The sequence below is a fragment of the Heloderma suspectum genome, chromosome 1 (genome assembly GCF_057233095.1).
Source record: "Heloderma suspectum isolate Gila_16-S chromosome 1, 16-S_ref, whole genome shotgun sequence".
Lineage (NCBI taxonomy): Eukaryota > Metazoa > Chordata > Lepidosauria > Squamata > Helodermatidae > Heloderma > Heloderma suspectum.
The window spans coordinates 37,660,093-37,687,706 of record NC_139458.1 but is presented as its reverse complement, the minus strand read 5'-3'; the positions used below and the strand labels follow the sequence as shown (position 1 = coordinate 37,687,706).

General features: G+C 43.9%; 1 protein-coding gene across 1 annotated transcript in view; it reads right to left on the bottom strand.

The window, feature by feature from the left end:
• KCNK10 (potassium two pore domain channel subfamily K member 10) overlaps window positions 1–27,614 on the bottom strand; it is a 130,116-nt gene that overhangs the window by 57,145 nt on the left and 45,357 nt on the right. Inside the window, exons 4-5 of the mRNA XM_084826936.1 lie at window positions 27,479–27,502; window positions 24,491–24,759 (exon numbers count right to left, since the gene is read on the bottom strand). Of these exons, the coding sequence (XP_084683062.1) occupies window positions 24,491–24,759; window positions 27,479–27,502 (293 nt within the window). The remainder of the gene's footprint in view (window positions 1–24,490; window positions 24,760–27,478; window positions 27,503–27,614) is intronic.

The window sequence follows — 27,614 nt, the reverse complement described above, 5'->3', positions numbered from 1 at the left end:
ATGGGGGCTTTGTGTCGAAACGCTTTTGGTTTTGGTTTTACTTGATACTGGTTACTTCTGGTATTGCAGAACATTACAGCACAATAATATGGTACCTTCCTCTGTTGTTCTAATATATGTTTTTAGATATTCTATCAGATATATATCTGACTATCAGATATACTTGTATATATTCTTTATCATCACCAGTTAGCCCATCCCAGTTCTTGTATTGCCATACTGTTCAGGGTTGGGACACATGTCCTGTTTTGTTTGGGATGCCAGGGATTGAAACTCAAAACTGCTACATTCAAAGTATGTGTTCTTCTAACCACTGAGCTTCGCCGCCGCCGCCACTCCCCCATTCCCTAACAACCAAACAGCAATTGTGAACTACTGCGCAGCATATTGATTTGAATGGACACATCACAGAAAGTGCAACCATGTCTGCACCTTCCTTGCATCTAATTACCGCCAACATCACAAAAGATGTATATAGTATTCCAAGCACTTCATATCTCTCTATTTATTTATTTATTTTATTACTGATTTAGGGTGCAATCCTATGCATGTTTAGACAGAAAAAGTCCTACAACTCCATATAAAAAGTTCTACAATTCCCAGCATGCCCCAGCCACCATGGCTGGCTACGGCATGCTGGGAGTTGTAGGACTTCTTTCTGTCTAAACACTCAAATGAATGAATGAATGAATGAATAAATAAATAAATAAATAAATATTTCTATATCACCCAATAGCCGAAGGTCTCTGGGCAGTTCACAGAAATTAAACATGCATAGGACTGTGCCCCTAGTGTATTTATATGCCACTTGCCTACAGTGAACTGTATCCAGAGTGGCTCACAATAAACATTCACATCCAATGACAACACTGGAAAGAAAAAAAAGAAGTCAGCTTGTCACAAAACCTATCAATAAAAAAATTAAAATATGAAAATAATTCAATACATGTAAAAGAAATTCAGTATTACCATTGAAAAAGTGCTGAGCAAAATCAAAATTAACACACACATACCCCAATATTTATAAAGACAATCCACGATACTAATGCTGGCGTTATTGCACTCCGAGGACCCACAGCAGTCTGGTTAAATACCATTCAGAGCTGGTGGGATGTTCTCAGCAGGCCAGATGTCTCGCAGCTGGCTCCCTCATCTCTCCTCTAGAGGAAGCTGGCAGAAGTAAAAGGGAAAAGCTGGGAGCAGCAGTGACGGCAAGGCCTCTTCCCCAGTTATTTCAATTACCAGTAATGCTCTCATTCTCTCAGTAAGGAAGGGGCAGCATCTCTTTCATCCCAAGGGTGGAATTCAGTTTTGGAGAAGCTCTCAGAGGGTGTCTTCCAGTGGTTAGCAGAGCCAAAGGCAAAAGGAGTGACCCAAAAACACACACACACACTACCACCACCACCCCAGCATATCCCAGCTTCACCCTCTTACTGCCAGTGACTTAAGAGAATGAGGAAGAAATTGCACCAAAGCCGGGAAACCAGCAGATGATCAGTAGTTGGGAGAAAGGGGATAGGGCCAGGGGAAGGCGTGTGGCCATCTGGGGAACCCCGGAGGACTGGATTTGGCCCCTGGGCCTGAGGTTCCCCAGCCCTGCTGTAAAGCAGCCCTGTAAAGCAGGCCAGTATTATTAGTAGTATTTCAGACAGGCTGAAACCGACACATGGGCCATGGGGAAAGCACTTACCCATGTAAGTATTCAGTACATGTCTTGTCATGTTGAAATGCACTTTTCATGTGCATCTGCCCATTCACTTAAAGCCTGAGCATGGTAGGAAGCTGTGACCTGTCTGAGTGCATTGCTGGCTCAAAAGCACTGTTTGCAAGAGGGCTGATCCACAAGGGAAACACATCGCAATGCAAGAGGTCAGGAGTGGGATGCTTACTTGGGAAAGCGCTTTGTCTGTGACCCATACCATGTCCTTTTAAGTCCTAAGGCTGAGAGAAGAATGGTTTATCTAAGGCTACCTACTGACATCACGAGTGTGGTGGGATTTGAACAAGGGACACGAATCGTAGCCAGTAACCTATTATCTATTAATTAAAAGTACAATAAGAAACTCTTAAGGTGACTTACAATCTAAGTAACATGGTAAAATCAACAAGAAAGGACAAAATAAATCAACAGTAAAAGAAAGAAGAGGCAGCGGTTCAGCTGACACATGAGGAAGATTAAAATTAACAGCTCGACTTTTAAGTAATATACACAGTACTCTATATTGTTTTCAACTGTCAATGTTTAATGTCCTAATATTTTAGCATGGACTGTACTATGACAAATTTTATTGTATTATTTATGTTTTAGTATGATACGAGCCCCTGAGAGCTGGGACAGAAAAGCTGAAGTAAATAGTAAGTGTGTTTGCATGACAGCAGAAGGCCACCGGAAGGGGGCAAGATGCTTCCCCCCTTGGCAGGGACTTCAAAGTCTAGGCACGGCCATAGAGAAGACCCTCCCCTACATTCCAGCCTAGCACAACTCAGGTGTTGACAGGATGAGATGGAGAGCCTCCACAGAAGATCTCAATAGATGGGGTGGCTCATATGGAAGAAGTAGCTAGCCATGTGTCCTACTTTAGAGAGGACAGTCCTTTATTGAAGGTGTCCTCTATTTGAAGAGCTGTGCAGTCCAGGTCCCATTTAAAGATAAAGAACCCATCAGAAGGAAGACCAGGGCCATGAAGTTGCCCATCAACAGGTAGCACCTGGACGGCAGACTGAGCAAGCACACAGGTCACCTGGTCACAGCTGTCCCCACTATGGTATGTGTTACATTTCTATTTAAACTATAGTGATTATTTCTTAATTTGCACCTATACCTACAAACATAGGCAAATTTGTGTCCTCTTTTGCACTCTTTTTTGTGTGTATAATGCATTTCTTCTTTTCTTGGCAATGTGTGAGTGGCCCTCTTAGGGCAAAGACGGTCCTTTAAGTATCCTCATCACAAATAGTAATTTACACTGAGAGCTATCTTCAAATCATTTAATCTTCCTAAAAATCTACATCATTAAACTGAACAGGAGAAAGGAGACAATGGGAGGGAAAGACATGTAACAGTGTGGCTGATTTGTAGGGGAAAGGGGTGAGACGTATCACTCCTGCGTTTCCATCTGAATCTAGGAGTGCAGAGAGCATTTGTTTATTTACTCAACAGAGTGTAAATCAGCTTGCTCCAGACAGGCCATGACACGCTGCCAGCTCGAGCGGTGTTACTTACGCTGGGGGGGACACCGTCTTCTCTTTCTTCCAGAAGCAGCACAGTGTGTGGTATGACCCATAATGCTAGAACCAGCTCCAGGGTCACACAGCCTAACAAGTTTGCTTGGCCAAAGGTGCACAATGCACCTTCGGGAACGTATTGCTATGTGGCACTGCGCCACAGAGACAGTTACTTTCGGCATTTCTCTTGCAACATGACTATGGAAGCTCAGCATTTTTTTTTCTTTATGAATTCAGAGCAGCTTCATTTCTGTCTCTAAGGAACAGCTTTGTTATAGCTTCTTTTTTTACTGCTCAAAAAATATACAGATGGGAAAACATTACCTCAGAATTGGAAATCTGCATAGGCTACTCATAGAATCATAGAACAGTAGGGCTGGAAGGGGCCTATAAGACCACCAAGTCCAACCCCCTCTTCAATGCGGGAATCCAAGTCAGAGCATCCCTGACAAGTGGCTGTCCAGCTTCATCTTGAATGCCTGCAGTGTGGGAGGGCCCACTACCTCCCTGGTAACTGGTTCCATTGTCGTATTGCTCCCACAGTCAGGACGTTTTTCTTGAAGTTCACCCAGAATCTGGCTTCCTGTAACTTGAGCCCATTATTCCGTGTCCTGCATTCTGGGATGATGGAGAAGAGATCCTGGCCTTCCTCTCTGTGGCAACCTTTCAAGTACTTGAAGAGCGCTACCATATCTCAGTCTTCTCTTCTCAAAGCTAAACACGCCCAGTTCTTTCAGCCTCTCCTCATAGGCTTTGTTTCCAGTCCCCTGATCATCTTCGTTGCCTTCCTCTGAACCCTCTCCAGTTTGTCTGCATCCTTCTTAAAGTGTGGTGCCCAGAACTGGACACAGTACTCCAGTGAGGCCTAACCAGTGCTGAATAGAGGGGAACTAGTACTTTCTGGGATTTGAAAGCTATGCTTCTATTAATGCAGCCCAAAGTTGCCTTTTTTGCAGCCACGTCACATTGTTGGCTCATATTCACCCTGTGATCTACAGCAATTCCAAGATCCTTCTCACTTGTCGTATTGTTGAGCCAAGTATCCCCCATAGTCAGGGGAGGGGGGAAACCCAGTGAACAGTAGTAAACAATCTATACCATCTTATAGACAAACTAGATGTTTAGTAAGGTGTTTAGCAAGCTCTTTTCCTCCCCAGCTCAGATTACTGCTAAGTAAATGTCTGCAGGATTGCCTCCCCAGGATACTTTGGGTTGGATCCAATGCTGCCCTTGTGCGGGCAGCGCAGGCACACGGGCAGCAGCGCATGTGCAGCCCCTGCCACTGGGAGCCAGGATGTAGTACTTCCGGGGGCACGTGCTGAAACAAGTGGAAATGCTCATTTCTGGAAGGGGCAGTTCACGCTGCCCGTGTGCCTGGGCTACCCACACAAGAGCAGCATTGGATCCAACGCTTCTTTCTCAACTTTCTCTTATTCTGTGCAAGAAAAACGTTAGGTCTGCAGCAGACCCATAAAGTTGTCTGATTAGCTATAAATATAGATATTGCATCATTTCTTAGTCTAAGGGAAATTCAAATGTTGACATTTTTATTGCTAACTGACTCCTGGCTAATCCATCAAGGTTATGTCACAGCACCAAGAACACAGAGTTGGTCATCAACTGGAAGGTTTGGAAGAAGTTGGTAGGTACTTCAGGATGCTGATAACCAGAGCTTTTCACAAAGAAAAACAAACAAAAATCCATATACTTCTAGACACTGCAACTGGGGAACACCTAAAAATGTATGGCGTTTTCTTTGGTTGTTGTTGTTCAGTCGTTAAGTCATGTCCGACTCTTTGTGACCCCATGGACCATAGCACGCCAGGCCTTCCTGTCCTGCACTCTCTCCCGGAGTGTGCTCAGGTTCATATTCATTGCATCAGTGATGCTATCTAGCCATCTCATCCTCTGCCGTCCCCTTCTCCTTTTGCCTTCAATCTTTCCTAGCATCAGGGTCTTTTCCAGTGAGTTTTCTCTTTGCATTAGGTGGCCAAAATATTTGAGCTTCAGCTTCAGTATCTGTCCTTCCAATGAGCTTTCTCTGGTTAACAGATTAGAAACAACTAGGGATGTACGAATCCCTTACCTGGCTCCACACAGGGGCGTCCGCAGTGGGGGGGAGGCGCTCCATCCCTCCCCCCAGCATCCTTCCTAGCCAGGTCCGTGGAGCCACCAGCCAGGGCCGTCCGCAGCCGGAGTTCCAGCCACAGCCAGGCTGCTGCAGCCGCAATTGGCGGCCGTTGTAGTGGCCGCCATTTGTGTCCTTGCAAGCAGCCGTAATAGGCTACGTAAGCCGTGAGTAAGTAAGCTGTGATAGGCTACGTAAAATGCCGTTCCGCCATTTGCGCCCCTGTTGTTTGCCGTGATAGGCTACGTCTTTACGTAGCCTATCACGGTAAAGGCAGCCACGCAAATGGCAGTTTGGTGAAGGCAGCCACATAGTCGCCACCATTTGTGTGGCTGCCTTTACTGTGATAGGCTACATAAAAACTTACGTAGCCTATCACGGCAAAGAGCAAGGGTGCAAATGGCATAGCGGCTGCCATTTGCGTCCCTGCTCTTTGCCGTGATAGGCTACGTAAATACTTACGTAGCCTATCATGGCTGCAAGGCTGCAAATGGCGGCCGCAGCAGCCCAGCCACGGCTGGCCAGGAGACCAGCCGCCGCTGCCGGAGCTGCCACTGCCACATCTGCCCCAGGTAAGTTCCATCGCGGCGGGATTTCACGGGGGGGCGGGAGGCCGTTCCACCACAGATTCCGGGGGGGCGGATTCTAATGAATCTGGCCTCACTGGAATCCGTGGCAGAATTCTCTGACATCCCTAGAAACAACTGAGTTTTAGTAAGGAACACAGGAGCGGGTGAGAATCATAGAATAGTATAGGAGGGTTGGAAGGGGCCTACAAGGCCATCATTGAACATAGGGAGCTGCCTAATACCAAGTCAAACCGTTGCTTCATCTAGCTCGGTATTGTCTCCACCAAGAGCAGAGAACCTTTTTCAGACTGAGAGTTGAATTCCAATCTGGAAAAGGTCTCAGTGGGAAGGGCTGAAAGCAAAGTGGCTGCAGCCAAAGACAGAGTGGGTGGGGCTAAAATGCTATTATTGTTGTTTTTAAGCCTACTGAGACGTAATCAGGACAAGGTTTCTCCATGTCTACTCAGAAATAAACAGGGCTAAATCACTCAGCAGCACTTTCAAATAGCATCCCAAATAATACTTCCTTAAAAAAATGTAATTAATAAATAAATAAAAATACCAAGCCTCTGCATGTCTACTCAGAGGTAAGCATGAGCAGCATGTCTAGTCACAAGCAAGCAGGACAAGCTTCAGAAGGAAACAGGGCTGAATCACTCAGCAGCTTTTTCTCCAGGCCCTCCCCACTCTCACCTGCATGGAAAAGTTCTTATCTCCAATTAGCAGCTGATCAGAGATTAGGGCTTTTCCATGCTGGGAGAGAGGGGAGGGACTGGGGAAGAAGATGGTGAGCTGGACAGGGAACCCCTGAGGGCTGTGTCACGGAGGTTATCCATCCCTGGTCTACATGATTGGCAAAGGTTCTCTAAAGTTTCAGAAAGGAATCTTTTCCAGCCTGCCTTGGAGATGCCAGGGATTGAACTTGAGGCCTTCTGTAGGTAAATTATGTGTTCTACCATTGAGCTATGGCTCCCTCAGAGTTAGACTTCTCCATTCAACACAGGTCTCTGCATTCCTCTCTGCCAACTCAAATTCCCTTTCACTCATTAATCAAAGTCCCAATCAATCTTTCTCTATGTGGGCCTAAAAAAACAGAAAACCCACATTGTTTTTTTTTAAGCCAAATATTTTTTAAAGCAATTAATTGTTGCTGTTGTTCAGTCATTAAGTCGTGTCCGACTCTTCGTGACCCCATGGACCATAGCATACCAGGCCTTCCTGTCCTCTGCTCCCTCCCGGAATGTGCTCAAGTTCATATTCATTGCATCGGTGATGCTATCTAGCCATCTCATCCTCTGCTGTCCCCTTCTCCTTTTGCCTTCAATCTTTCCCAGCATCAGGGTCTTTTCCAGGGAGTTTTCTCTTTGCATTAGGTGGCCAAAATATTTGAGCTTCAGCTTCAGGATCTGTCTTTCCAATGAGCACTCAGGGTTGATTTCCTTTAGGATGGACTGATTTGACCTCCTTGCAGTCCAGGGCACTCGTAAGAGTCTTCTCCAGCACCACAGTTCGAAAGCATCAATTCTTCGGCGCTCAGCCTTCCTTATAGTCCAGCTCTCGCAGCCATACGTTACTACTGGGAAAATCATACCTTTGATTAGACGGACCTTTGTCGGCAAGGTGATGTCTCTGCTTCTTACTATGCTGTCTAGGTTTGCCATAGCTTTCCTCCCAAGGAGCAAGTGTCTATTAATTTCATGGCTACAGTCACCATCTGTGGTGATCTTGGAGCCCAAGAAAATAAAATCTGTCACTGCTTCCATTTCTTCCCCTTCTATATGCCAGGACGTGATGGGGCCAGATGCCATGATCTTCGTTTTTTTAATGTTGAGTTTCAAACCCGCTTTTGCACTCTCCACTTTCACCCTCAACAAGAGGCTCTTTAGATCTTCTTCGCTTTCTGCCATTAGGGTGGTATCGTCTATGTATCTGAGGTTGTTAAAGCAATCAATACAGCACATGAAAGATACATATCTTTGAAATGTGCATGAATTTGATTACTTTTCATCAATTTGTTTCAGTGCAGAATTCTAGAACCTTCCAGAATATATCTGGTAGATAAAGATGATGATCTCCCTTCATGCAATGCGTCCCGCTGAAGGCAGACAATGGGCCCAGATTCCAAACATTGAAGGATTCCATATTCATTCTACATTTTTAAATTATTTGGTAAATCACCCACTTTCCCTGCTTTGGGGAGGCTGCCATACAAAATACATCATTTAAGTTCCCATCTTATTCTCTGGAACCACTATCTTCATTAAAAAATAAATTAGCCTCTAGCCACACTCTGCAAGAACATCTGTTAAAGAGTGAATGAAGGGTAAATAGGAACATAGACCTGCAGAAATCTTGGACAATGGTTGTCAGGTGACATATTCAACACCGAAAGTGATATTCCCTCGTGGCCAATTAATTTCCCACATTATTGCTGCTGTGTGAAAACAAGAAAACAGGTGGTGATATTAAATTCCTGCACAATTTTGCTAGCATATCCCATTTGGTTATCATTATGTAACCTTTACAAGAGCATTTGACCACCCAGACAACTTGTTATTAATGGATATAAAGATGCTGTTCATAAATCAATGATGAATAAAGATCATCTTGGAGTGACACACAACGGAGTTGAATAGCAGCACCAACCTGTCGGTACACAAAGATCTCGTTTGGAAGCTCTTCTCTGGATACCCCTGACGTCTGAAGTGAGGTGAGTACAGGATTGGTGTCAAGAGTAGGTATGACTGGGCACCTGCCAAGGGTCCAGACCCCAGCAGGGGCCTACTTGCAAGAGCCCTCTAGACTTGCTCCTCCTCTTCACCATTGCAATCTGCTTGTTTGTCCGTCTCTGCTTTGGCTCAGACAACAATGTTAGTGAGAAGGAGGAGCAGTAGATGCCACTGCTTATTTGCTCACTGGCTCTCTGCCTGTCAAGCAAACAAGTGGTAGCAATGATGAGAGAGAGAGGATGAGGAGCAATAGCAACTAGTGATAATGGTGGTGAGAAGGCAGACTCACTGAGGAACAGGGCCCATTGAGGGTGTCTTGCCTAAGGGCCCTCAAAAATTTGGAGCTGGCACGGGGTGAGTGGCAACCAAGGTGGGGGCATTTTGGGTTGCTGCACCCTGCATATAAAGCTCTTTCCCCAAGGCAACTCACCTGATGCCTACACTAATGTTTTTCAGGTGCCAGGCAAATACAGTTTTATTTTCCTAGACTTTCAGTATTTTTTATTTCTGCTGGGATTGTTTATAGTTATGCCTTTATTCTATTTTGATTTAAATATTTTTAGGCTGCCCTTCAGGACAAAGTCTGCCCAAGGTATCTTCCAACAAATATGAGCCATAAAATCACAATTTCAATAATACAACACAATTTCAAACCATGACTATCAAAAATGTCAAAAACAAACAACAGTACCTACAGTGAATAAACCATTTAGACAGTTGAAGCCAGCACAAAAGCAATGTCAAAGAGAAATTGCCAGCAGCATAATCAGCAAAGTAATCTCAGTCAAAAGCAATTCGAAACTGCTAGGTCTTCAAAGCTGTTTTGAAGGCCAGAATTGATGGAACTAGTTCAATTTGCTCCCAAATGAATATTGGGAAGTAATTCCACAGAGAAGGGGCTGACACTACAAAGGCCCTGTCCCTACTGTGATCACACAGATTTGAATGCCAGGCCAGCAAGCAGGTCCTCTGATGCTGATTTTAGGTCTCAGGCAGGTTTACATAGGAGTAGACCTTCAAATAGCCTGGCCCCAAACTATTTAGGGCTTTAAAGGTCAAATCCAGCACTTGGAATTTTACTGTTGTCAACTATTCTTTTATTGATTACTGTTGTTTTATTGTGTTTTATGACCTATGGTAAACCATCCTGGAAATTTTTAATTGAAGGGTGGTATAAAAATGTTTTCAATAAAATAATAAGAGCAAAAGTCTCCATGATGTGAGGTGAACAACAAAGTAGGATGTTTATTTAAATCTGTAAACTGCCTTTAACCCCAAAAGCTCAAAACAGTTAACAGGTTATAACCAATGTTAGTCCTACTTAAGAGTAGACTCACTGAAATAAATGAGACTTACATTTGACTAACTTTAGATACAACCAGTAATGTCGGTTTTCTGGAAAATTTTGAATTGGGAAATTTTCCAGTACAAATTAGGTTAGTTTGCATACAGTCATTTGCACAGGAAAAAAAATCAATTTGCATCAGAAAATGCTAAGATGCCCTAGAGCAGGTCCTTGAAGTGGTCCGTCAGATGTTTTGGTTTACAACTCCCATCATCCCTCACCATTGGCTATGCTGGCTAGAGGTGATGGGAGTAACAGGCCAAAAACTCTGGCAGGCCACAAGTTGCCCGCCCATGCCCTAAAGGGATCTAATTTAGGGGGTCATCCTATGAAGCTGATTGGTGGGACATTCAGGACAGATAGAAGGAAGGACATAGAGCACATACAGCACACAGTCTTCATACAGCACATAGTCAAATTGTGGCATACACTACCACAAGATGGCCACCAGTTCGGATGGCTTTGAAAGTGGGTTGGAGAAATTCCTGGAGGAAAAGGCTATCAATGACTACTAGTCTTGATGGCTATGTGCTGCCTCCAGTACCAGAGGCAGTGAGCCTATGTACACCAGTTGTTGGAGAACGTGGGTGGGAGGGTTCTGTTGCGCCCCTGTCCTGCTTTGTGGGTTTTCCATCGATAGCTGGTTGGCCGCTGTGTGAACAGAATGCTGGACTAGATGGACCTAGGTCTGATCCAACAGGGCTCTTCTTATGTTCTTATGTAGCATGTTTATTTTACTTTTATTTATTTTTATTACATTTTTATACTGCTCAATAGCTGAGGCTCTCTGGGCAGTTCACAATTAAAACCATAAAATACAACTTAAAAAACATAATATAAAACTTTTAAAAGTTTAAAAATTCCAGGTACATAGAAAGACACATAGGTTAGATACAAGTTCGAGTGAATATCCAAAAACTTAAAAGAACCAGCTGCCCAAACTGACCCTGAAAAAAGTTTGGGCTTTTAGAGATTCCATGGGAGGGAACTTCCATAGCTGAGGGACAGACTTTAGAGCACCCTTTTTCAACCTTAGGTCCCCAGATGTGTTTGGCCTACAGTTCCCATCATCTCTGACCACTGGCCATACTGGCTAGGGATGATGAGAGTTGTAGTCCAACAATATTTGGGAAGCCACCATTGGGAAAGGTTTCACCAAAGGGTGCAATGTGTGCAAAGATGCAGTCCTCTTCATAACCTTAAGCAGCAGAGGCAAATATATTGGATCCAAGGCATTTTAGTCTTTATAAGTCAAAATGTGCATCTTAAGAACATAAGAAGAGCCATGCTGGATCAGACCAAGGGTCCATCTAATCCAGCATTCTGTTAATTCCATTGTTATCAAAAGGTAAGAGGAAGCCTATGTTGATTCTGGTGTAACATGGGATCCACATCTGTTAGGTGGCAGAATGCCACCTTCTATACTTGTTCAAGTTTCCAAAGAGTCCTTGAAAGCAGTCTCACAAAGAATATATTACAACAGTATACCGCCAAGTGACAAATGCACAGATGACTAACTGTATTGGGAACCTACCGGAAGATGAGTTGTACTTGGAGGAGTCAGGTGTGACCTGTCACAGCTTCCCTTCATGCCTCTACTCCTGAGGAAAAAGCTTGAACACAGCAGCTCCTAGAAGCTGCCAAGCTATAGGGCTGCTTGCTATGAGCAGCCATGGGAATATCCCTTTAAGCAGAGACTGCTAGGACTGGGTGGTGATGCTGCATTTCCCACAAGCGTAGGTAATCAGCACAGGTGGGATGGACTAAGCCTACAGGACAGACTGCTGCAAGGCCCTGCTAATGGACTATAAAAGACAGCTGGAGAAACAGAAAGGGAGTTGCCAGTGGATGCCTGGTGTGACAGTCAGCTACCAAAAGCTGCTGGCTCCACTGCTGCCTCTCTCCTTCTTGCCTCTGGGATTCCAGACCACTAAAGCCGGAGAGGTGCTATGGCTACAACCTGGAACGAGACCCAGTCCACCAAGGGAAAGAAGGTATCATGCCTTTGCCTGGGGGATACACCATAATTTGGGACCCGTTGAATGATTTGCTGGTGTTCATATATGCCATGGATAAAAAGCAGTGGGTCTATTTTGTAATATTTATGTTGGCTAATAAAGCCTTAGGACAACTGCCTGCCTTGATCTGCCTGATGTTGGGTAAAATCAAGAAACAAATCACCTTGGCAATATACAAACTGCACATAATATTCAGACTATTCATAATATTCATAATATAATATTATTCACATAATATTCGGACTGAAGATGTGATATTCAGTCAGTTTCACAGAATGGGGAATGATGCACAATAACCCAACACAATGATAGGGCATTCATCTGTTTGAACTCTACTGTGTAAACCACAGAACTATGCGAAATAGCCAGCCAGCCTATTGCATCATACGTCTAGGATCTAAAATAACTTGTGAAATAAGGAAAATTCTATCCCTGATTAAATTATACATCAACTGTTGTGGGCAAGCGTCCTTCCAAAGATAATATGTCACTTTGTAAAAGTATTTGTGGAAATAACAGGAGGTTTTATACTTCTCATGTGGGAGATGCATAATGTGTGAAGTAGCTTTAGCCCTGGGACAGCTACTTGCCCCTTGGCAGACACAAATGCTAACAAGCCAGCAATTACTCTGAAGTGACAATCAATGTGCCATTGGTTATCATTTCCAAATGACTGCAGCATGCAATGGAATGGCTCTTCTTTATTTATTGGCCATTTTTTAAGGTCATGCCCTCACAAAGTGACGTACAAAAAGGAATTATGCAAGATACAATTAGCCATATTAGGAGATATTTCAGGTTAATCATGACCCCAAATTTTACTTACCTTCTGTATTCTTGTTTGTAAAATATCATTTGTTCTGTTTGTGTTTTTGTTTACTCCAAGAGCTTACGTACAAACGCATCTTGGGTTCTGGGATCAGTACAACAGCCTTTGTCAACCTGGTGCCCTCTAGATGTTTTGGGCTACAACTCCCAGCACCCTAACCACTGGCCATGATGGCTGGGGCTGATGGGAGTTGTAATCCAAAGCATATCGAGGGCACCAGGTTGGGGAAGATTGCTCTACACGCTCTTTTTTTTCCTGTTAAAAGTTCTTTGTCCTGCCTTCATGTCACAAATTTATCTACGTGGATGAACTCTACAATGTCTCCATGCAGAAGCTACAGTACTATGGAGAGGCATGCGCCCTGCCTTCACAGCATACATCCCCTCACCTCTGATAACTTAAGAAAAGATATAACACTGAACATTTTATTAGGGGCACAAAGACCAAATGGTTTCCACCAGTGCACAAACACTCCCACTCCTAGCAGAACACATTAGTATCAGGCAATTCCATCTAAACATCATGTTTTACTGTAGGAAGTAAATCAAAGCTAAGGGATTTTTAAGAAGCTTTGCCCAGAACAAAGCTGTATTCCTAGCCCACCCGGCCAAAATACCACAATTCCCAAACAGCCTCTAGAGAACTATATAGATCTGGCTGATCCATTAACATGTATATGTGAAATCTAGCACTTCTCCCATCATATATTTGGTCTTCCTGGGACACAATCCCTCCAACTTCCAGAAGTGATAAAATTTACCATAAATGAGTTGATTTTAATGGTGGACTGAACCATCTCATAAATACATAAGAGCCATGCTGGATCAGAGCATGGGTCCATCTAGTCCAGCATTCTGTTCCCACAGTGGCCAACCAGATGCCCTCTGGAAATCCACAAACAGGACACAAGTGCAACAGCACCATCCCGCCCATGTTCCTCAGCATCTAGTGTACATAGGCATATTGCCTCTGATACTAGAGGTAGTATATAGTCGACAGGACTAGTAGTCAGTGATTGCCTTCTCCTCCAGGAATTTGTCCAATCCACCTTTCAAGCCATCCAAATTGGTGGCCATCGTTACATCTCATGGATGTAGTGTGAAACTCTATACATGTGCCGGGGATCCACCTATAAATAATCAGGTTGAATTCTTCCTTTCTCCATCCCCTTCCCACTACATTCAGGATGCTTTAAATCTTAACTCAGTACCCTTCTTCTGGCAGTGGCCAGTTCCAAAAGGCAACGATGGGGGACTGAATTCTCTGCCAGTCAATCCACTCTTGAACCTGCCTTCGGCACTGTGTAGAACTTGTGAGGGTTCAAAGTGGGGACAGGAATGGGGCCACACATGCTGGCCCCAACCCAACATTCCTGTGCCTGCTGGGCCCCACCATCCCTGACCTCCCTGCTCCACTTAGCAAGGTCTTCCCATGGCTAGACCGCCGAAATCGGCGGTCTAGCCGCAAATGCAGGGCAAGAGAAGCACAGAGGGAACAATCCCCTCCATGCTTCTTCAGCCCTGCAGTGGGTAGGCTGATGCCTCCAAGTTTGGAGGTGGCTACTTATCCCCATAGGATTGCGCCCTTAATAATAATAACCTCCCTCAAACACAGTGTAGTAATCCAATTATAATGGGGTTAAATTTAGAACCTATTATTATTTTGCACTGGAGCAAGGCCCCATCTTTACGCTTTCCCATCAGTATTTTTCAGTTTCTGTACTGTGTAGTTCAGCAATAAACAGCAAGTTTGCAGTAAGGTAAGTATGAGTTTTTATATGCTTATTATATTTCTGTCCTGCCTCATAACCAAAATTCTTTGGGTGGCATACATAAAATTAAAACAACAACAGCAATAAAATAGTCACAATATAAACCATATAGCAGAGATAAAACAATAACATTAAGTACAAAAGGTCTAAAAAACTAAAGCCTGCGGGCAGTATCCAACAGATTGCTTACACCCTCACCGATTCTTCTGTGTCTCACCAATTCCCATTCACAAGCAGCACTTGCCACCTGTGGAACAGAAATTAAGTGCTTCTGGGAGCAACCAGAAATGAGTGACAGCCCCACAATTATGGAATGAACTCCCTAGAGAGGCCAGCCTGGCCTTGCCGGCCTCTCCCAATCCAGAAACGACTGCTTCCGTTCATTTGGGGGATTCCTCTGGGAAGTGTTAATTTCTGTTGCACAAGTGGTGGGTTCCACTTGTGCATCAGAATCAGCAGGTCCCATCACTCAAACCCAAAAAGCAGGGAATACAAGATGTTCCTTAAAAGACAACTCTACCTTGTCCAGCTACAAGATTCCATAGCTCAGGGAGAATGTTTTCTACTCATTGGGGCTGTTCACATGACACGACAGCCCACTGTGGTTTATTTAACCTATAGTGAGGCTACTGTGCATGCAGGGCATGTCTGGCCGCCATTTTGAATACACAATCTCTGCTTGGGGTTATGTCATGCGAACCCAGCAAGTGTGGTTAAACAACCATGCAGAGGTTAAATAACCGTGGTCTGTTTTAGGGTTATGCGATGGTTGTTTAACCCTCATGCTTGCTGGGTTCACATGACATGACAACCCCCAATCTGTAACATGGTGCCTGCAGATGCTGTGGTTCATCATGGGTTAAATAACCAAGGACTCATGGCATGTCATCTGAACCCAGTCACTGTCACCTGCCATGGATTGCTAAAATAGATGACTGATTCATCAAATGGCTAATGTGGGGAAGCCTTATCCATTAATAAGACCTCAGCATTTAACACACTCTAGAACAGGTGGGCAACATGTGGTCCTCCAGATGTTTTGGCCTACAACTCCCATCATCCCTCACCATTGCCTATGCTAGCTAGGGCTATTGGGAGTTGTAGGCCAAAATATCAGGATGGCTACCTCTGCAGTGGAATCTGTGACAAAGAAAAAGGTGGCCACACAGTGGTTATTTCATGTCATTCCATTTATTACATTTCTATACCACCCAATAGCAAAAGCTCTCTGGGTTGTTTGCAAAGACTAAAAACTTAAAAATACAGTATTATGCATAATATAAAAACAGTTTAGCTACAAACATATAAAAAGAACACACACATACACACACACCCAAACAATATACCACAACCTGATTAAAAACCTCTCATATGCTGACAAAAGCCTGAGAGCAGAGGAAGTTCTTAACCTGGCACTGAAAAGTTGACAATGTTGGTGCCAGGCAGGCCCCACTGGGAAGTTCATTCCATAATTGGGGGACTGCCACCGAGAAGGTGCTCTCCTTTGTTGCCGCCCTCCAAGACTCCTTCAGAGGAGGGACCGGGATGAGGGCCTTAGGGAGCAATCCTATCTAGATAGGCGGCCACCTCCAAACCCGGAGGCGACTGCCTATCCAAACCAAGGCAGGAGAAGCACAGAGGGGATCGTTCCCTCCGTGCTTCTCCTGCCCTGCTTTTTCAAGCTAGACAGCCGATTGCAGCTGTCTAACCACAGGAGCATGGAGCGGGGAAGGAGGCTGCTGTACAACACATAGGTTGTGTCATGCAGGCAATTACGCTCTCCCCGCCCTGGAACACCTCCAGCCATGCCCCTTTCTGGCCACTCCATGCTCCTCTTGTGAGCGCAGAGGACGGGGCTGTTCCATGCTGCCTTGGAGGCAGTGTGGAAGTGAAGGGAGGTCGGTTCTCCGGGAACCGACCTCGGAGCATGGACTCTGAGGTCAGTTCCTGGAAAACAACATATCCTTTGGCCATCTAGCTGCTGTCTAGCAGCCATAGGATTGCTCCCTTAGACTATTAGTGTGCTGTGTGGGTTGGTTAGTGCTGGGAGAGGCACTCCGGCAGGTATTGTGGTCCTGAGATGTGTAAGGTCAAAACCAGCATACAGATGACGGAGCAAGTCCATGGTGGAAAGATCTTACTACTTGGTGAGTTCATTGTCCTTATCAGGCCAAAGTCTCCTATATTAAAATCCTTCCTGCTAAACATTAGATCTGTTCCATGAGACTTTCTTTGTAGATTAAAAGGAATCTTACATTGACATTCTGAGGATCATGAGCCAAGTAATAAAAAAAAAACCTTCCTTCCTTCCTTTTTGCAAGAAGTTTCAGACTGATACTAAATGCTTTTGCCTGGATGTAGCATTGAATGCATCTACGGCAGCCTAGTCCAAGGCAGATGCTCTACCACCACACACACACACGGTTATTCTAAACACACTTTTTTTCAGCCAGGTCAGCAGTTGGTGCAATGCAGTAAGTCACTTTGCCAACTGTAAAGAGGTGTCGCTATTTTTTAAAAATCCACATGGAAGTACAACAGCAAAGTGATTAACTCTTTCCCAGTCCAAAATACCATTCTGTATGCTCGCCCTTCACTTGATTTCCTTAGAACCACAGCTTTGGGGCTCGTTTATATTCAAAATGCATGTATCTGTGTGGTGTGCTTACCAATTTTCCAGCATCTAAGCAACAGAAATTTTCCTTTGCTGACAAAAATCCATTCTAATACTGTGTGCTTTCTGGCTGTAAGCCATTTTGATATGATAAGCAACTAAACCTATTTAATTTACTTTTCAGAAACGATTCCCATTTGAGTCAAAAGAATGCCTAAGGACAAAAGTGAATTCCCCTCAGCTGATGTCTGCTCAGAATACCTGGCTTGTATAATGATACTGCGTTTCTGTTCATTAGGTCAGTGATCATTTATTAACTTACTGAGGTTAAAGGACAGGACAAAATGCTCTCTGCCTGGAAAAAAGCAAAATCGCAATGCATGGCAAAACACGCACAGCCATGCTCAGGAGAAAAGAGTCTTTGATATTCATGGTGAGGATGCAGCCTCCTCCAACCTGGTCTCCTCCATATGTTTTGGACTACAACTCCATCAGCCCCAGCCATCATGGCCAGTGTGCTGGCAGTTGTACTCCAAAACATCAGGAGTTAGGGATGGACAAATCTGTCTGTTTCACTTTCTCTAACATTTACTTTTTTTCAAGAAAACACTTGTTCCGTCTTGTTCCCACATCAGTTTGCATGTTTTTCAAAAGTCTGCACCAAAATTCTTATGCAAAAAAGATGCATTTTTGTACACACTTTCCCCTAACGTACGCTTATTTTGCAAGCACTATTCCTTTTCCTGTGCAATTTACTCTAATGTACAATTTTTTGTTGACAGTTTATGATCAGAGAATTGCATCACAATATTCGGAAAAGTGCAATAACCGAATGATTACTGCGTTCATTCCACTTTACGTATTACTTCAGGAATTTTAAATTAGGTCAGTTCGTATTAAAATACAAACCAAACAACTTTTGCCCCTTCCCTATCCGGAGGGCACAAAGACAGTGAAGGTAGAACAACAGTCTCCAGCCTGTTGGGGCCCAGAACTTGGTTTTAACCCCAACCTGAAATATGGAACACACATATTGTATATATCCAGTCCTCCACTTCCTTGCTATTCCTGGTTTTACTTCTGAGTTCTATACATATTATTACAATGACTTTTTAATTATTGTAACTTCTGAGCCGCTTTGGATTTATCTTTGGATAAGGAAAGGCGGGATATAAACTATATGCAATAATGATACAGGACATGAAATTCAATGGGATAATTTTATGGAACATGAAATTTGGTTTCTCCAGAGTCCAGCCAAACTCTACTGAATAAAATTTCTGTCCAGCAAAAGCAGCTGGGAGAGAACCAAATGAGAGATGTAAAGAGGTTTCAATATCTCAGTGTAGAAATGAAATGTGTAACATAGAGCCCTCAGGTGAAATTCTGTGGATTGGGGGAAAAAATAATAAGGATCTGGCGTATCTTTCATGAGTGAAATTCATGCCTGTGTTGTAAACACTTCTTGAATGTGAGAGTCCTAGTTTATGTCCCTGCTCAACCATGAAGTTCACCAGATAATTTCACACCAGTCATAATCCCTCATCCTAACCTGATTCCAGTGAAGCGGGTATGCTTAGCTTGAAGTGCTATGGCAAAGTCTAGAGCAGGGGCGGGAAAAGTGTGGCCCTTCAGATGTTTTGGCCTACCATGATCCCTCACCATGGGCTGTGCTGGCTAGGGTTGATGGGAGTTGTAGGCCAAAACATCTGGAGGGCCATACTTTGCCCACCCCTGGTCTACTGCAACCGAGACTGTGACACACAACACACACACTCACACACACACACACATTTCCAATCCAGTGAGGTGGTGCTTTTATTATCTTCCCCGCATTGGACTGGAGGCCATTCCAGTTCATTCTGCAGTTTTGGCAGAGTGGAATGTAGCCAGTGGCACAAAACCAGCAGTTCTTACTGAAAAGAGATTTATCACCTGAAAGTTCAGTTTGTGTTTTACATTTGCAAAGAAGGCCATCAACTCATATTGCTGATGTAAGATTGGCAACTTGCTGGTTTTTGACCAGTGCAGCCAGATTTGGAGCATCTGGGCCAGGCCAGCTGCCAGCTGCTGCTTTGCTTATCCAAGTTTAGTACTGCAGTGAATATTGACAAATATTCAAAATATCCTGTTTCACCATTCAGAGTTTCAATGTGAAATGTTACCTCTCTCTTTGAAGTATAAGCACTTTAGACACTGGAATCTTTTGACTGGTGTTAATTAAATACTTGTATTGGCCCCAGGAGTGTAGCCAAGTCATTTATAGTGTTAAAGGGGCCTAGAGATCCATAATGCTTGCTTAAGTTCATTATTGGTGCAATTCCCATGCTAGTAAGCCTCTGAGCATGTGCAGATGAGTCAAAAGGCCAATAACAGTCTTCTCAGAACACTCCTTGCTAATGAGGAGAATGTCTTATCACTGATGAGCCTGAGAAGCAGAGTTTGTTTACCTTAAAGCTGCAGGTGGGTATGCTTGAGAACCAAACACTGCTAGCCTATGCGGAGAATGAACACTAGGGGCGCGTGCTGCTGTTACACTGCTTATTGCTAACCTGTAGAGTATAAGACCCATTGGACCCAGTGGCTCAGGGTTCAGAGAAGCTGTCTGATCCAACCATTGGGTACACCTGTGTGCTGTAAGTTACTCAATAAAGTCTCCTTGTAAGCAAACCTTTGAGTCTGAAGTATCACTATCTTGGCACTTCTAACCTAAGAGTTCAATGCCCATGGCCGGGGCGACACAATACTATACACCATTGTATGGCATATATCAAATGCCATCAAATACTAACTACTATTACATGTCAACTGTGAAATACTGTTGCATGCCAATTATCAAAAACTATCCAATATGACATATCATTAATGCCAACTATCAACCACTGTTCGATATCAACTATCACATATCAAACATTGAAATCAAATATCACTGATATCAAATGCAGACTATCAAATATTTATGTACTCGGGGAATACTGGAGGAGCATTTTGCCCAAAGTTTGGTACATAAGACATCAAGCCAAGCAGATCTGGCTGCCCTAGATGAGAGACATCTTAGTACCATGTGGAAACTGCTTTGAGATCTTTGGAGGAAAAGAGGGGTATAATAGCAATAAATAAAACAACCTTCGCCAAACTGGCACCCTCCAAATGTGTTGGACAGCAACTCCCTTCCCAGCCGGCATGGTCATTGGGGAAAGCTGAAATATATTTGCCATTCAAAATTCACAGAGGATAATTTTTGATGGAATTATTTAGTAGTAATGCCTCCTGTTAAAAAGGCAATTCACAGAGAAAAAAACAAAAGGCAAAACAGACTGAGTGTTTACTGAATGTTTACACAGTCCCACATGCACATGGGGATATTTTAGAATAAAAAGAGCCCACAACCTTCTTTGGTGAAGAAAAGTAAAATAGGTTTACTCACAAATGTTCTTCCATATACAATGCAGGTACAGCGCAGAGTTTCAAAAAAAGTTTGTTCACGCCAGTTTGTGTTCCGCTACAGAGGCAAGAGCGAGAGAGCAAACACATCTGCTCCCAGCAATGGTGGAAGTCAGAAAGGGGTGGGGGAGGAAGGGGAGGAGCAAAACGAAGAAGTCCCACTGCAGACTATAGGGATCCTAAGGCTAGCTGTGATCAAAAATCCAGTGCATTAACTAACTGCAACACTGCCCCCTTCCAATAACTTGCAGATGAGGTTGCAATACTCCCAACCATTTTTAGGAGTAATTGTGGTTTAATTTTAAACCAGCAGATGTCTGGATATACACAAATATGGGGACTCTCCAAAATCTGCCTGAGTTTGCCTCAGTTGTTATTCAGTTTCTTTCAAACCTATTGCACAGACAGGATGTTTTGACCCAGTGAATACAGATATTTCTTTAAAAAAAAAAACACCTGCCTTTCTTTGATATTCAAATTTTTAAAAAATGTTTAATAAAACCTTGTTTTGATCAAACACATCACAAAGAACTGTTCTTTATTACAATTTGTACTGGCCTAATGAGCAATGGTTTCAGCCAGTTCTTACTACAAATGAAAGTGCCAGATTAAAAGTACCAAAACCAAGTCCTTTGTTGGCCCACAAAACACACACAGCATGAACAGCAAGAGGGTGGCCTTTCTCCTCCCTCTCCCCATTGAAAGGCACAGAGTAAAATCAGATCTCAAAGGCCACTTATACTTTGGACCCCTGCTTAGTCTGGCAAAGAAAATTTCTGGAAATAGAGCCACCTATCAACTGGGAACCGTAGCAAGATGAAATGCATGTCACACAGGCCAGCATACAGCTGCCAGATGATAACAGTTTTGATCACTACCCCATGTGCTGAATTGAGATCGAGGGATTAAGCTAGAGGCCTCCACATATTACCAACAGTTTGTCTCCGTGGGCTTTTTAATCCCTATTTAGAAATCACCTAATAGGCTGACTGCAGATGCAAGAATCATCGATTCAGTTTCAGTTACTGAGGCCTGAGGATGCGGACAAGGTGCTTGGCCAAGTCCGATCGACCACTTGTGTGCATGACCCTTGCCCTTCATGGCTTATTAAATCAAACAAGGAGGGGTTGTCCGGCTGGGTCCAGGAGGTTGTAAATTCCTCCTTGAGAGAGGGAGTGGTGCCTGCCACTTTAAAAGAGGCAGTAATTAGACCACTCCTGAAAAAGCCTAACCTGGACCCAGAGGATGTTAACAATTATAGGCCAGTGGCCAACATCCCTTTCCTGGGCAAGGTGCTTGAGCGGGTGGTTGTAGGACAGCTCCAGGCACTCTTGAATGAAACGGATTATCAAGATCCATTTCAATCGGGCTTCAGGCCTGGTTTTGGAATGGAAACTGCCTTGGTCACCCTGTGGGATGACCTCTGCAGGGAGAGGGACAGGGGGAGTGTGACCCTGTTGATTCTCCTGGACCTCTCAGCGGCTTTCGATACCATCAACCATGGTATCCTTCTGGATAGGTTGTCTGGGTTAGGAGTTGGAGGCACTGCACTACAGTGGTTCCGCTCCTACTTGGATGGCCGATTCCAGAAGGTGGTGCTGGGGGATTATTGCTCTGTGCCGTGGCAATTGTGCCATGGGGTTCCACAGGGTTCTATTTTATCCCCCATGCTGTTTAACATCTACATGAAACTGCTGGGGGAGGTTATCCGGAGGTGTGGGCTGAGGTGCCATCAATATGCAGATGACACCCAGCTCTACCTCTCTTTCTCATCAAAACCAGGTGAGGCAGTGGCTGTTCTGAATCAGTGCCTGGGCACGGCAATGGACTGGATGAGGGCTAATAAACTGAAACTCAGTCCAGACAAGACGGAGGTACTGTTAGTGGGTGGTTCGTCTGCCCGGCTAGGTGATATTCAACCTGTTCTGGAGGGGGTTGCACTCCCCCTAAAGGATCAGGTTCGTAGTTTGGGGGTGCTCTTGGATCCAGAACTGTCACTTGAGGCACAGGTGAACTCAGTGGCATGGAGCACTTTTTATCAGCTTAGGCTGGTATACCAACGACGCCCTTATCTGGACAGAGATAGCCTAGCTACAGTTATCCATGCTCTGGTAACTTCTCGTCTGGATTACTGCAATGTGTTATACGTGGGGCTGCCTTTGAAAACGGTCCAAAAACTTCAGCTGGTCCAAAATAGGGCAGCAAGATTGTTAACAGGGACTGGCCTGCGAGCTCATATTACGCCAGTACTTCTCCAGCTGCACTGGCTGCCAGTCCATTTCCGGGCCCGATTCAAAGTGCTGGTGTTAACATTCAAAGCCCTTAACGGCTTGGGGCCAGGTTACCTGAAGGATCGCCTCCTCCCATATGTGCCTGCCCAGACCTTAAGATCATCATCAGCGGCCCTTCTCCGTGAGCCCCTGCCAAAGGAAGTGAGGCGGGTGGCTACTAGGAGGAGGGCTTTTTCTGTTGTGGCACCCCGGCTCTGGAATGAGCTCCCTAGTGAGGTTCGCCTGGCGCCTACATTGTATTCCTTTCGGCGCCAGGTGAAGACCTTTTTATTTTCCCAGGCATTTTAGCATTTTAGCTTTCTAAATTTTTATCTTTGCTGTTTTAAATCTGTATTTTAAACTCCTGCACTGCTGCTAGGTTTTATTGTGGTTGTATTGTTATATTGTGGTTTTAATGTTCTATATATTTTAAATTGTTTTATTGTGTGTTGTTTGGTTTTAATTTTTGTGAACCGCCCAGAGAGCTTCGGCTATTGGGCGGTATAGAAATAAATAAATAAATAAATAAATAAGAATCACTCGCATTTCGGAATCCTTGCTAATTAAGTTACATGTGGAGTTTATGCAGAGATCTGTTTGCTCTGGAGCTTATGTGGCAGAAGTATACTTTTGGTTAGGATTTGATTACTGTAAACCATTTCTTTTTCTGCTTTTCTTGGGCTTCTTAAAGAATAAAGCTAATTTTCAACGTCTTGAGACTAGCTCTCTCTATTTTGATCGATGTTCAGTTTTCTCATATTTTCCTTAACCTATGAATAGGCCACTGTTACAATCTGCATGTTTGTTTATATCCCACCTTTCTTCCAATATTTTTCTGTATATTTAACAATGGGACATCCAAGGGTGTGTGTGTGTGTGTGTGTGTGTGTGTGAGAGAGAGAGAGAGAGAGAGAGAGAGAGACAGCATGTGCTATCACCTGAAGATGGAAACATTCTGAAATGGAAGCATATCTTCAAAACATTTTTCTCAACTTTCATCTTAAGAAATGGTGTCCAGGATCCAAAGGGTCTCTCTACCAGAGCAGACCGTTGGGTCACCTAAAAAACAAACCTGAACTTCAAGAGAACTATGCTTCCAGAACAAACCAGGAACCAAAATGTCAGTTTTATCATGGTTTATTCTCCCTAACCAGAGTTTAAACCAAAGGCGGAAAATCAGTGGCCCTCCAGCGTTGCTGAACTTTAACTGACATCATTCCTGACCATTAGCCATGCTAGTGGGACTAATGGGAGCTGGAGCTCAAAAACATCTGTAGGCCCACAGGTCCACTCCCCCTTCATTTTAAACAAACCACAGTTTCCTGAGTTCAGACATCATGGAAAACTGCGCTTAGTTTAAAATTGAAAGGAGATGCTTTTGATCTCCTCCTCATGGCCACAGAAGAGAAGGGGAGGGGGAGCACACAAGCCTGAGGCTTCCTGCAGCTCATTCACATAGCAGGAAACCATAGTTTCCTGGTACATCTGAACTGGACCACAGAGCCATTACAAGAAGTTTTCCCAATGTAACCCTCATAGTTCTCTCACCTTAATCAATGCCTCCAACTCCTGTTGGGATACACAGTTGTTCTCCTGAAGGAATTCTGCCTTGTCATTGGCTATTCTGTTCTTCTGGCTGCTTTCTTCTGGCTGCTCCAGGGCACGGAACACAAGGCCCCCAGTGACCAGGTAGGCTACAACCACAAAGAAGATGGCCACTACCGTTTTCCACTTCATGACCGTCTGCAAACCCTGTGAGGGGGTTTCCATGCTGGCAATCACAGTTGTCCGAGGGGAGGAAACAGAGAGTCGTGGTGCTGGCTGGTGTATGTTATTGGTCTCAGGCTCAAGAGCTGGGGGAACAGCTGCCGGAACAGACACTAAAATGAAAAACCGAATTGTTATGTTAAATCTCTGTGTAATATCATAGGTGTGTGTGTGTGTGTGTGTAAGCTATATATAAGCTTTTCCATTGCTTGTATGGCTGAAAGAGTCCATTCTACTTCAAACCTGACCCCCTCTATAACAATCATCCTAGAATTTTGCCCAGTAACCAGTGGGTTAAAAATGGAACTGGGAATCAAATAACCTATTTTAGATTCTTAAAAGACTTAGCATTTCTCTTTTCCTACAATACCAGATCTTGTCATGATGCATTTCTAGCCCCTTCTATGCACTTAGCAAACATGCAGAGGCACACACAATTTCAACTTTCATTGAATAATTGAACTGCTAGCAAGTATTCGAAGGGTATATTTCCACACTCATTCCATCAAAGGGCTTACTGCCACAATTGCTCCATTTGACCCTCAGCAGAAACTGATAAGCATTATGTTACAAACACCGTAGATGATAGCTAGCAATTTCTATGACTGGCCTTGTAAATTAATAATAATAATAATAATAATAATAATAATAATAATAATTCAGTTTATAACCTGCCAATATACAAAATGCTCTAGGTGGCATACAAAGTTAAAAACAATTTAACAAGAAACTCATCAATAAAAACAATACAGCGTAAAAACAGTATATAAGAATAAGCAAAGAAGAATGAGAGTTCTAAAAAGGGAAGGCCTGCCAGAATAATAGTCTTTAATTCCCGCTTAAAAACATTGAAAGAGGTCAGCAGGTGCATTTCAACTGGCAAGTCATTCCACAACTGAAATCCAGTGGACACTGGTGGGTAGAAAAATAGTGGCAACACCAAGAGAAGAGCCTAGTTTCATTGGACTATCACCATGATGGGGGAAGAACAACAGTCCATCTAGTCCAGCTACATGCTTTCAAACGTAGCCAGCCAGATGATTCTGGGAAACCCATGAGCAGGTCATGAAAGACCTCTACTAATATTCAGGGTTCCAGACACTCAATTCCATCCCCCCTCCCTCCACTCCCCATAACAGTCAGTTCGCATTTCATGCCCACCAACCATCCTCAGTACTTATTGGTCTGTTCAGAAGCGGTCTCCATTTGGGGGTATTCTGAGAAGTGAGGTAGACACACTTGCACTCAGTCCCAACTACATTAACATCTTTGCATTCTCTATTGATAGCCCCAGGCAGCTCTCACTTTTGTTGCCAGGAACATTTTAAAATAGTTTCTCAGTGAGAATTAGGAAGTGACCTATCCAGATAATGGGATTGTTCCTTTCACACTTTTTAGATGCATTTGTCTCTTCCTCCCTCCTCCCTTTACAGCCAACCCGTTCCATTCCCCCTCCCACCCAATTATCATTTTTTTCCCCACTTGGTCAACATTCAAGGCCACAAAGTCCTTCTGGGGCTGTTTGGGAGGTGGGGGGTCACCCCTTTGGTATGTTTTTTCCCCCTAAATTATTATTATTTTTATTTATTTAAGCTCTCTGGGTGGTTTACAAAGATTAAGACTTATTGGGCATTTGCAAAACTTGGGGTTACTCCAAGTCTGTTTATACCTCTCTCTTGGGTATGGGTAGTGTGGTTTTGGATACATTCATGCAAGTACGGGAAAACTTGAAGCAGTATTGAAGGAATAATAGTGATGATGCTGATAATCAACAACTAATAATAATCAACAACTAATAATCAACAACTAATCAACAACCCTTGCCTGCACTCTGAAGGAAAGCAAAGATGATGTTCAGCAAGCATATTAGGGTAGCTTTCAGAGGAGAAGCTGTGTTAGTCTGTTGCAGCCAAAACACCAAAGAGTCTTGTGAAGCTTAAGGATTAACACATTTATGACGTATACGTTTTTGTGGCCTAGAGTCCACCTGATCTGATGCATGACATTATCCTAAGTTGGCAGGTATTGGTGTAGAGTGGTGGTGGGCACCACATGAACCCTCCAGAGGCTGCCCATGTGGCCTTCCATGCTTCCCTCTCCAATTCCCTCCCCCCATCCTGCCACAACACAGGGCATATAAGGAGAGTCCTCTCTGTGTGCCCTGTGTAGCAGCAGAACTGGGCTCCCCCCAACCCACCAAACAACTATTTGATGGCCTGGCAGCAGCCTGATTCTCTTGGGAAAAGGGTGCACAGGAATGACTCATCCCACATGCCCTGTTTCCAGGCAGAATCCCTCCCCTCTCAGCCTAAAATTACCAGGCTCCATCACTGAGTGAGAGGAATGGAGAACAAAGAATACAGACTGGGAAAATTCTGGAGCAGATGATAAAGCAATCCATCTGTAAACACCTTGAAAACAATGCAGTGATTACTCAAAGCCAACATGGATTTGTCAAGAACAAATCCTGCCAGACAGATCTGATCTCATTTTTTGATCAGGTAACCTCCCTTGTGGACCGTGGAATGCTGTAGACATCATATACCTCAACTTCAGCAAAGCTTTCGACAAAGTGCCCCATGATATCCTGATGAGCAAACTAGCTCAAAGTGGGCTAGATGAAACAACGATCCGGTGGATCTACAGTTGGCTACAGAATCGGACTCAAAGCTTATCAATGGGATCTTCTCAAAATGGGCAGACGTAATGAGCAGGGTACCGCAGGGCTCAGTCCTGGGCCCAGTGCTCTTCAACATTTTTATTAATGACTTGGAGGAGGAGGTGCAGGGAATGCTGATCAAATTTGCCGATGACACCAAATTGGGAGGGATAGATAATACTTTGGAAGACAGAAACAAAATTCAAAGTGAACTTGATAGGCTGGAGTGCTGGGCAGACAACAACA